The following is a 12,010-nucleotide window of genomic DNA, read 5'->3' as shown; positions in this document are numbered from 1 at the left end:
GGCCTGGCGCAGGGCAGAGCGCCCGGCGAAGAGAAACCGCTCCGGCTGTGGGCTGTCCGCGGGCAACGGTAGTTTCTCGGGAGAGAGCGGCGCACGAGAAAGCGTGACTGAATACCGGGCTTCTCTCTAACCCGGAAACGTATAACCGACCTGAAATTAGCGGCTGGCTAGGTGCTGGGTCTGATTAAACCTGCTGTGCGCAAACCGGACGCAGAGCCACCGCCTAAGGTGTCCGGGTGGGAGCCTGGAAAGAGCCCGGTCCCCACGAACGGGCCGGAAGCGCTGTTGGTGCCACGGGCAGGGAACGTCAGTGCAGAGGGCGAGGTGCCAAAGGGCTGGGATGGGTCTGCAGACGTCCTGCTGGCGTGCCCGAAAGCTGTGACTGCACGAAGGTGGGAGGGGGAGAAAAAAGGACGGGCTGTTGTGGATGAGACACGTTTGGGTTATACGAAAACGTGGAGTAAGAGAGAAAACTGTCAACAGAAGGACTTTATTAAGGGGGGAGGGGATGACTAGTCTACCAGCAATTATTTTAAGACTCGGTGATAGGTAACAGAAGGAGCGCTGAAGGATGAGTGTGAGGGCAATGGCCAGGAGCCTTCAGGACACTAACGGTTTTAAAGGTACTAAAAACAGTAGACATGGAGACGTGAGTCTCAACAGCTTCTACAAAAGCTTTTGGTATTAGGCTGTGATTAAAGAAACTAAAGCAGTGCTTGAACATATACAAAGGAAGAAAATGCTGGAAAGAAACATCCCTTCCTCAGACCCCTCCTAGCTGCCGCCTCTAGAAGCCCGGCGCTACTACCTTCACCAGCTTCTCTGGCAGCTGCAGCTGTAAGAACTTCTGCCACAGCTTCTGCCACTGTTTGGTTGTCTGCATTTGCACTTCTGGCCCTGCTTTTGCTATAGAAGTGATACCCAAAACAAGAAGGATCTTTCCTTGATAAACGTGCTGCTCGCCAAATGTGATATTCAACTCCAAACAGTCAAAGAAGGATATACAAAATGGCCATAAAAATAGTCCGGGGCTTGAAAGTAAGCCTTGAGATGGAAGGCTTAGACATTTCAGTCTTTCCAGTTTGTTTAGAGAAGAACAACAAAAGTCGATTTTATTGTCCAGTGTAGGCTCCTAGACATGGAGAGAAAGTTTTGAGGAACGAGGATTACATTTCGCAGAGAAGCTCCAGTGGGTGGTATGCTGAAATTAAGCTGGATTTTGAATTAAGATGGGGTTTCCAATTACTAAGGCGATTTAAGTGTTGTTAAAGTTTACCAGCAAGGGTGATGAATCTTACGTTACTTTGACTTGCTTAAAAGAGGTTTCTAGAAAAGTTTCAATCCGGTTCTAGGGTGGGATCCTGCAGACCACCTATTCAAGTGAGAGCAGATCCCAGCTGCCTACCCGTGAGTCGGCAGGATACCTCCAGTCTAGCCATTCATTCTTAATACCGACAGTGATCTATATAGAGGCCATTTATTTGTGACCCCTAAATGAAAACCGAATGCTCTACAGTCTGAAGCTGCACTGCATAGGTTCTTGTATGTAACCCTTAGAGGATCAGGTCTCGGGCAACCGCCGGCCATTCGTTTCCAGGATTTGGCAAAGGCACTAGAGGGTGCTGTGCTGAAGGAGAAGAATCGGGGTTTGTATCTGCAGGAGAACTCTTCCCGACCTCCACAAGGTGAAGAACCACTACCTCCCTCTTCTTTCCTCCGAGATCGCGTAGGCCTCTTCCTGCTGTAACAGCTTTGTGCCTTTTTCCTTAAGGAGGAGATCAATAGATGCTGGTTTCCTTGAATCTTACACAAACTGACGTAAGGAGTATAGAGACAAAAGAGTGCAACCTGATGTATAAATATGAAGTACAGATTACCTTGACGACATTAAAATTGTAAAAGATTGGTTGAACACTGTTAAATGCATCTTTTTTCTTGGTGAGGACAAGCCCTGAGGGAACCCCAGGCTGGGTCGCGGGGGCACGGGGACAGCAGAGCTGCCTGCCCCGGCTGTGTCTCCGTGGCCTTTTGCAGGCCCACCCGCGCTCGGCTGCTTCCCATCCTGAGCTGGCCGGGTGCAGGCCAGCTTGGATCCAAAAGCTGGGGCTGTGTCATCAGCACAATACTGCGTGCAGGCCAGCAGGATTTATTAATGCTGGAAGATGGGTCGGAGCAAGTCCAGATCTGTTTACAAAAGGCTGTGAAATCCCCCGTGGCTCAGTTCTGAGGAGCGCAAGCAGTAAGCGTACCCTCAGACGGTACAAGCAGGTGCTGCGATAACAGCAAAAGGCGTGGGGAAGCAAGGCAAGCCCCTTCAAGCAAGGCATGCTTTAGGCACCTCTGTGATGCCCATGACAGAACAAAGAATAAAAACAGTATTTTAAATAATCAGTCTCGGGAATTAAAATACTGCATTTATGTTTCTTGTTTCTTTAAAGGGGAAGATGCGTCATCCTCATCCAGTATTTTGAGAGGTACATTTATTAACGTACATTTTATTTTCTGTGGGGACCATAATGTTCTTGGGAACCTTTCTATGTATCTTCAGGCTTTAAACATTTTAATGAGCGTATATTCACGGCACAGGTAGGACCAAATCACATTAACAACTCCCGTCTTACAGATAATTGCCATGCATATTAAACTCAAAATAATCCTAGTTTTAAGTGCTTTAGGTCTGATTTTCCAGTGTCCCGATACATTGCAGTGCTTGACATGTTTAAATAAAAGTTCTTTTTCCTGATAAAGGCAAGCATTCCACTTTCCTGCACTGCAAGCCTTGACCGCCTCCAAATGAGCGCTCAGCAAATGAGGAACAGAAACAAGATACATGAACAAAACTCTGGTGTGCACGATCTTCCCAGCACCACGCAGGGCTGAGCGAGGCCCAAACGGAGACCACCGTGGCTGCCCTGCGCAGTAACAGCTCCTACAGCCGACTTAGGGGGCCTGGGGTACGGCACAGCCCAGGCACTCCCAACCTGAAAGCCACCGCTACGTTTGATCCCTATCTCACAGCAACTACAAACTGATAAATGCAGTGTCAATAAGGTGTGACTTCTAATAATAGATGATACAGAAAACGTAATGGCAGGGTAAAGAGAAATGTACATCTAGGGGAAGGAAAAAGAACAAAGCTCTGTTTGCATTTTTTGTGTTTGTAACTAGCACATAAAAAGTTCCCAGTAGAGTTCACCAGCTCAGAGGGAAGCTGAGCACCTGCTGCCCCCCCTCTCACTGCGTGATTGCTGACTTGCTTCTGGCTACAGCCTCAATGGCTGCTGCTAAATCCTGCTTGTGGGAGAGGCCGTATCCTTATTACCCAGGCTGTTTTGCTACAGTTAGCTACTCTTACTTTCTTTTCCCGCTTCCTTCAGCGGGAATAGGGGGGCTTGAAGAGGGAATGAAAAAGAGCAGATTTTGGCATTCTACCAACGTTAACGAACTTTCAACCTAATACAGTAATAGAAAATGGAAAAAAGGTGGAGGCAAATCAAAAAATGATCACGTAAGAATCTAGACATCTCGATTTCGCAGAGTGTAAAACTACAGCTTCACTGATATGAACGAAGCCAGGTTGACTTATGCTGGCTCTTCACAGCTTACACGTTCACATCTCTTGATGACTCTCTGTATTAGATGAGTGTAGGCAAAATGTTCCTGTAAGAGGAATCATCAGAGACAAGGGTAAAAGCTAAGCAAAATAAGAAGGCAAGAGCCGGAAAAAATGGAGCTGTAGTGAACATAGCAGCACACTGATGATTTTTTTTCTGGATGGCAAAGCTGATGCTTGCTAGAAGTTTAGTAACAATTATTTTTTTCCCTGAAATATCTGTTTGCACAGTTGAGATTGTAAGCATCACTCTTCCTAACAGTAGAAACCTTTGGCTGAATTTGCTATTCAAAGTATAGCTCTTCCTGTAGATAGGCACCTTGCTTACAGTAAAAAAGTGCCAACATCAGTATACCTGAACACACAAACTGTAATTTGCATGTCTAGACTTTATTATTACAGCATTTTAGTTGCAACTTATCCCAGACATACAAGTCAATGTAATTTTACACTTCATTATGTCTGCAGCTTCTTTCCCAAGAAAAATCAGCATTTAAAAAGAATTGCAGAATTTCAGCATTGCTAAAAAGCTATGGAAATGATAGTATGTGCCAATCTGTAGAGCAAACCCATTTTTTCCACAATCCTTCCCTCTTCCCACGAGTCATTATCTATTCATAAGTTTTTATGCTGTTTTTCAGATTCATAAAATACAGAACTACAAGATATGACTTTTTTTTGATTAAGAAATCATTCAAGTAAGAGTTTTTGAGCCTGTAGAGGTAGCCAGTTACACATAAAGGAAAGCAGAAGAGCAATCCAAAACCTAATCTGGGTCTGGAGAATGATAGGCCTTTTCTATTGCTCTAAATTTCCTATAATAATGTATGTTTTTAAGTAAGATACGTTTAATCGTCTTACTATATTATTTCCCCTCTGGGTAAGTGATAGGAGATTAAAGTAGGTCATAATTATCCCTTGTATTGCTTTGCAAGCGAACCGTCGGTGCGACTGGTGATCTGGAAGGTAGTCTTTAGTGTGCTGCATCCACAGCTTTGACATTTCTGATACAGCAAGCTCAACACAGAGGAACTTTCTGAAGTTACCACATCACCTATGTCTATTTATCTATACTTCCCAGCTCTGTGACCTTCCAAGGATGTACAATCATTCGCATGTAATTTGTCCGTCCTTACTCCATTGTTCCACAGGCCTTGGCGGATTACCCAGGGAGATTTATGGACAGCTAGCTTCAGGGGATGCACAGGCTGTTCCAAAAGAAAAAACAAAAAAACCCGCAAACCCCACGAACAAAACCCACCCCACTTTTTTTGTCTTTTGAACAGGGTTCCCTCCCCCCAAATAAGTGGGATTTCTGCAGCTCCAAACCTGCGTCATGAAGGATGAAGCAACCACAAGGCAAGCTCAGGGTGGTGGTTGAATAATAAATATAAATTAGGCTACTACAGCAGGCCGTGAGAATAAGGGAATGAAAAAATTATTTAATATGGTATTTACTTATTCATGTAGAAGAGTAAAAAAATGTTTCAGAGTCTCCTAGGCATTATGTTGCAAATGCACATCGTACTAAAAGCTGTTGCAGTGTCTGAATGCTTAGAAAGTTGTATAAGTTGCTGTCAGGAGAAAACACCATGCCAGTCATTTTCAAAAGAGTCTTTCCATAAATTACTTTATTTCTCATTAAATGAGCACAGAGTCATTACCATATTAATAACAGATATGTTTATTATTACATATCCATCAGTGCGGCTTTCAATACCACTTGAAACATGCAAATCGTCCTAAGGACGAATCAGTTTTCCAGTGCTTCTTATTTAATACACAACTGCAAAGCCATTATAAATTACTGAGGAGGTATTTGGTTAAGAAATAAAATAAAATAAAACCATACTGCCCATACCATGAATGTATTCCTGCTACAAAGCAAGAGTCTGACAGCATTTACTGAAATTCCTGAATTACTCGGAGCTTTTGTGTTGTATGTTTTGTTTGGGGTTTTTTTTTGCATTGCCTACACATCTCTTGGCTTATGAAACAGAATCAGTCTTTCTTTGTAAGAGGAATTCTCATTCAAAGATTGTACTTAATTTAGGAAATGCATCTAGCATCTACAATATTTCAACCAATTAAAATTCAGTAAAAACCACTGATATGCAATAGTTTTTGAGAGGTTTCCTTTGTTTAGTTTTAGATTTCTACATTTATTGACATGGCAATAATACAATTATCTCAAATTAAGGCACTAAAAGGACAATGTAAAACCCAGTAAAAGTGTTCTAAGAATAATTTACATTTCAAACAGTGCATATATTTCTTAAATGTTTGTTAACTTAATGTATGTTATCACTTAAAATTGTAAGGCAATACATTATACAGTTATAGAAATGATGTACTCCAAATATGCTTCCGAACTTGGTGGTTCTTTTTACTGTTAGTTTCTAATGCCTCTAATAGTAAAATAATTCAGTATGGCTTGGCAAAAATGCATAGATTAAAGGCAATTACTTGCTTCCCCCCCTTTACAAACCTGCTGAATCAGTATTTTGTAAAGCATAACGCAAAATATTCAACACTTTGATCCATTCCATAGTGGGTGGTTAGCATTAAGGCTGTTAAGAACTCTGCAGTGAAGGCACTGAAGTTCAAGTGATAAGGCTTCATTTTTAAGCTAGTTCTGCAGTCTTCAAGAGCACAACTTTTGAGTCTTGAAAGCAATTGCAGTCCTTCTCATTGAGAAACCTTCCTCCTCTACTCCGTTTCATATGCTCATCTTGACATAAATATCCCCTTCACAGGGTAAACAGTCCTTTTCTTTCACTGATACGAAGAAAGTTGGCTGCATTTCATCATGATTGACAGGCTTTTTTTAAAAATCCAAAAAGGCAGCACCTTTTTTTATACACCTAGCTAAGCTTTATTTGCTTTAACTTGCATTACATAGTAATAATTAATCTAATCTACCTTTAGGCAAACCCGCAATTAAACACCCTCAGCGTGCTTTTGTGCCAAAGCAAGGAGGAGACAGTAATAGCAATCTTAACCCTGAAGCCTGTGATAGTTACGTTGAAAGGAACAACAGCCCGTCTGCACTGCTCTGTGTGGTTAAAAAAAGCCCTGTTTCTCAGACCGCATCCCATGAGATTCCATTAAGCACTGTACGTGTGGTTAGCTGGAACAAAGAAAAAAACAGACAATTAATAACAAATGTAAAAATTAGCTTCATAACACTAGTGCATGTTTGCCAAGAGCTTCAGTGAAGAAAATACTTTTACGTTAGCAAACTATTTTTTCAATTGACACGGTACAATACTAAGATCATACCTACACAATCTTCCACAAACTGTTCTGAATTTCAAACAACATTAAATGAACACAGAGATCAGACAGATGATAATATTACTGCAGCTTTACAAGTAAATGATTAAGAGTAAACAATCATGGGTGTGTTCATGGCAAATGCAAGGTGACCCTCTTTCACTTGCAGGACAAGGCAAGGCTCTCTACAGGGCTAAGAGCAGGCACATGCAGTTGCCAGAGCTCATCTGATGCACAGGAGTTTTGGTTGGTTGGGTTTTGGTTTTTTTTAAACACGCATTAACTTGATCAGGTGCCCAAGTCCAAATATATTAAAACAAAACACCTCAGCTGTGCTGATCCAATGTGTGTAAGTTAGCATACTATAAACTATGAAGTGTAGTTTCAGTTCTAGAAGCAGTACTGCAAATGCTGGCAAGTTCATCATGAAGTTCTGATGCCTATTTCCTAGTGATAAGTTATTAAAATGAGGAATAGAACTTAAGATGAACTTAAACGTGGAGCTCCTTTTAGCGGGTCTGACGCACTTCTCCACGAAGTCAATGAAGTGCTGCCTACCAACTGCAAAGAAAGGTGGATCAGTCCCTAAAGGAAATGTACTGAAATGTCTTAAAGCATGTGTTAAAGTCTGTATCCATTCGACAAAATAGTTAATGCGTGCTTACATGGTAGGACTCTCATCACCGAGATCAAGTTCTGCTATACTGTCTGACAAGAGAACAATTTTCAGATACTTAGTGAAAGCTAAACACGTATTTCCCATAAAAATCATCACTGCTTCTCTTACTCCCACAGCTAGGTAAAGAGGTCAGGATGAGAACTGCAGGGTGCAGTGCCTTGAGTCCAGAGAAGCTGACCTAATAACTGGCTGCCTCCCGAAAGGAAAAGAGCCCGCTGTTCATCCCACTTTATCACCTACCTGACCCCAGGGGAGCACCCTCCTATTTACCTGTCGTCAGATCACCGCACTTCTCAGCGGGCTGATCCTACTCACTAGCTCAGCAAAATAAGTCTACATTTTTTTTGATAGTCAGGAAACTGAATTGTGGACCTTCATGGAAGGGTCCAAAATGGATCATTTCAAGCACTTACCAGTGACAGAAGAGCTGGGAAGGAAGACAGGGAAGGAAAATCCTCCCCCTTAAGTAGCAACAGGCTGTCAGATTAGCTCAGCCACTGTGCAATCACCAGTTAAGTGTTCAGTATATAAGATCCATTGTAAATTATTTAATAATCTAAATTTAAACATCTGGTACATCAGAAGTGAATTTTCCTAAAATAAATCCAATGCCTCCTCTTTCTAAACATACAGGATGGAATATGTAGTGATATCAGGGCACAGTTGGCCATACTACATCACAGCAGTGATCATCTAGTTCATAGACACAACTAACATCAAATTTGTCTGAGAAAGTCACAAAAACATCCACAGTAGAATAGCTTCAAAGAGAAATTCCTATTTGACCTTTTTCGAATGCTTATTTGCTCAGTGTAACTCAATCTTTTCATTGTTCGCTCGCATTGCTCTGCAGGTGCCACGCAAGCCCCACTACATTCCAGTCAACCCAGTGGCAGCTGTCTGATGGGGACAGAGCGTGCCACAAAGCCGCCCGAGCAGCTCCTCAAGCATCAGCAAGGTGCGGGGGCTCCCCACCTGCCTCCTGAGCACATCTCCATGCAGCACGACAGGCCGGCAGCACGCACATACCTAGCACTCTTGCTGGTCAAGTACTGTGCCTCTCTAAATTGCTTATGCTCAATATGCTTCTTCCTCCATACTTGGTGCCTACAATATGCAGTGTTGAAACAGAGTGTGCTGTAAATTAATTATACGTTCTAAGAAGCTATGTCAGTATTAAACATCATTAAGAAGCAAGATTTCTAAGGTCAAATATCAATTATGTCAAACTCACTGACGGATTTGGGCTCAGTCTAGAAGAGTAACATAAATGTTAACTGTTTGATTCACATCACAGTCTGTTAGAAAAATTCAAGAAGTTAAAGAGATAAGATACCACGCAGGTATTAACTTCTCAATTGCCACAAACCTAAGAGCTTTATTTCGTCCCAAGAACCTGGAAGATCTCATTGGGTGATGGAGAAAGGTGTGAACGAAGGCTGTACACTAGGGCAGATGGAGAAAATGCAAGACTGCAGTATTCTGAACAGCTAATCCGACCTGATACTTCAACTAGTGCAAGACGACCATCTTCACCCTTCCTCCTTCCATTCTTCAGACAGATCTGGTGCTTTCTGGACTCTTCAATGAATCACTACAACTTCCTAACCCAACAGAAAACCACACGCTTTTCTTTTGTGAGGTTTGGGTTGGGGTTTTTTTGTTGGTACGCTTTGGGTTTTTTGGCTTTTCTTTAGTGAAAACATTCCTAGATTAATTCTCTGCTGGAAAATACATCAGTTTACTGTGGTAATCTGTGAAGCATGAGCTGACACAAGATAAAGCGCAGGGACGTGCAGCTCTCCTCCTTCTGGTGCTGGTGAGATATTAGGCTCACGGTATCTCTAGGATCTTAAAAAAACAGCTTTAAAGATGGTGTTTCTCATTTTAAAAAAGAAGTTCCCATTTACTACTTGCGTATTTCTACGATTCTCTAACACTCTCACACGACAAACACCAACAGGATTAATAACAGAAATTGTCTGAATAACTGATTTCCCCAAACAGACCCATTCCTTTAAGAGCTACTGTCAATTTTAAAATATGTAAATCTGTTCATTCTGTAAGAGATTAGCTGCAAACTTGTTCTTGCTAAAGGCAACCCCAAACCAGCATTTCTATTAAGACAGAGTGAAAAAGAGTCAATGAATTAAGAAAATGGATTTGCTCCCATAAAAGAGTATGGATGACAGTTTCTGTGCTTTTCCAATTAGCTCTAAAATGCCTGGAAAAAAAGTTAACATCTTGAAATGAAGAACTTGAGAAATCACATGGTTATGCTAAAAAAAACCCCCCAACACAACACTATTGAAAAGCTAACAGCTATGAGACATCTGAATACCAGAGCTGTAGGTTTTTAACCTCCTTTTTTTTTTAATTCTGAGTGTGCGTACAGATGCAAATTCCCCCTTTCCACCCTACCATGAGGTGTATCACAGTAACTGCAGTATAGCTCATCTGAAGACCCTCCCAAAAATGGGAAACAAACATTGCAACAGAACTTAAAAAAAATCTGGTTATTACAGCTACCAGAGGACCTTGCAAGGACAAATGGAAAGGAAAGCACACTCAGAATACAATTCAAACAGTCTGTTGGAAAAGAAAGTCTACAACTCTAAATATCACAATGTGAAATAAAGAAGTATGCACTATCTTTACAAAGTGAACTCTACATAGGGAAGGTTTGGCACGGGGGAAGGAAGAATCTGTATACTCAATAACAGAGGATGATTTCTAAAATGTATGATCAGGACCTATGATCTTCCAAGTGTTGTTTTAGATTATTCCAGTTAATACAGCTTAAAGATGCATGTAAACGGTATATTAGAATAATTCTAACCCCATTGGCTGGTTGGTTGGTTTTGGGGGAGTTTGTTGTTTTGGGATTTTTTTACTGTCCAAGAATGCTACCTCATCAAAAGATTCTCAGTTAATTTGGCATCTTTTTGGGTAAGCAATGTTGACTAGCATTATTTCAGTGTCACATTTTAAAAACTCTTTCAAAAGTGGATTAATGAATTTTACATTATCAGTTCTGGGTTTTTTTCCCCAGAATTTATTGTGGGATGACCATTCAGTATCAAAATCATTCCACCTAATCCTTTTAAGTATCAACATCATATGCTTTTTCTTTCAGTCTTAGGTGCTCCAAGACTCACTGAAAAATCTTACTAATCAGTGAAAGAGCTCTTTAACAATTTCTAAGTACTTCTATTATCTTTATCTGCCTGTTTAAAGGTCTGCCTTTAGTAACTAGTTTCTAGAATCCTGGTTATTGTTCAAATAAATGTATCATACAATACATAAAAGCACTTCCTATTTTTCTCAACCACAGGAGTACTTCTTCAACAGTCCTATTGTAAATAAAGACTATGTTAAACAACAGCTATTAGTGATGCATATTTTAAAATCAGCAGGTATAATTTATATCCAAAAGTCTTAAAAGCCTATAGAGGGGTCTAACATTTTTCAGTAAATCTTGGAAAATTGAGGACTGAAGGAAAAATAAGTTTGGAAACACTGTGAAGCTTTATAAAAGCTTTTGGAAGTTGGGAGAAACGGACATTTCGTAGACAAGACAAAGAGTTTAACAAGATTCTGTTGTACGAGTACACACCACATAAGTACCTAACAAACATGACTGAAACCCACTGAAATTAGCAATTACTGATTTGTCTTTATTTGGTACAATACTGAAGATGCTACTATTTAGTAAGCAAACTCTGATTTTACAGTCATTTTTCTTAACTCAGGTTTATCACTGTGCACTTTTCCACTGCACTCACCCTTGTTTTCAACTGATTTTTACAGTGAAGACTGTAAGGAAAAACTGCCCACTTCCCAGGAAATCTCCCCACAAATCAGAAGTGTTTCTGTGTTTCACAACTTCGGCTTGCTTAAGCGCCAGTGTTGAAAAATGTAAAATTGCATCATGATTCAGTTATGTTCCCGCCATTTGAACTGTAACTGGCAAACTGAGACTTTGTTCAGTGTTTGTGAATATGGCTTCTCCCCAAATACTCTCGCACAGCTACGTGTTCTTAACTGCTGGTCACAGATTTCTTTTTATGTCCTTCTCCTCGTGCTGTTGCATTGATTATTAACTCTAACACAATAATGCCTGCAACATCACTGGTTTTTTATATTGACAGCTTTGTATTCGAGGCCTAAAGTAATTTTCCTGGATGAGATTACCTTGAGGACCTTCTTCACTAAATATATTAGTATCTCAAAACTACGATCACTTATGTTTTAGTGTTAATTATGGGGACAAGAAAATCAGCACCCTTTGTATCTTTCAGATTTTTTTTCCCCTACTCTCCTCTGCAGGAGGATGTTTCATGATATACCCAATGTCTCTTTACATGCAAAAGTTTGCTTTTATTGCACTTCACGCAGGGAATGTTTGCAGGACATTTATTTTGGTAGCACTGCCAACCTAG

The 12,010-nt window shown here is 40.9% G+C and overlaps 2 protein-coding genes across 2 annotated transcripts in view; both read right to left on the bottom strand.

Moving 5' to 3' along the window:
* USP14 (ubiquitin specific peptidase 14 (tRNA-guanine transglycosylase)) overlaps positions 1–883 on the bottom strand; it is a 21,636-nt gene extending 20,753 nt beyond the window's left edge. The window contains exons 1-2 of the mRNA XM_009331496.1: positions 809–883; positions 4–126 (exon numbers count right to left, since the gene is read on the bottom strand). Coding sequence (XP_009329771.1) covers positions 4–126; positions 809–883 — 198 coding nt within the window. The remainder of the gene's footprint in view (positions 1–3; positions 127–808) is intronic.
* Positions 884–5,215: 4,332 nt separating this feature from the next.
* Positions 5,216–12,010, bottom strand: part of ROCK1 (Rho-associated, coiled-coil containing protein kinase 1) — a 93,385-nt gene continuing 86,590 nt past the window's right edge. Inside the window, exon 33 of the mRNA XM_009331451.1 lies at positions 5,216–6,743. Within this exon, the coding sequence (XP_009329726.1) occupies positions 6,740–6,743 (4 nt within the window). The 3' untranslated portion in view covers positions 5,216–6,739. The remainder of the gene's footprint in view (positions 6,744–12,010) is intronic.

Source organism: Pygoscelis adeliae, unplaced genomic scaffold (assembly GCF_000699105.1).
Source record: "Pygoscelis adeliae isolate BGI_AS28 unplaced genomic scaffold, ASM69910v1 Scaffold108, whole genome shotgun sequence".
Taxonomy (NCBI): domain Eukaryota; kingdom Metazoa; phylum Chordata; class Aves; order Sphenisciformes; family Spheniscidae; genus Pygoscelis; species Pygoscelis adeliae.
This window is presented reverse-complemented; position numbering and strand designations above follow the sequence as displayed.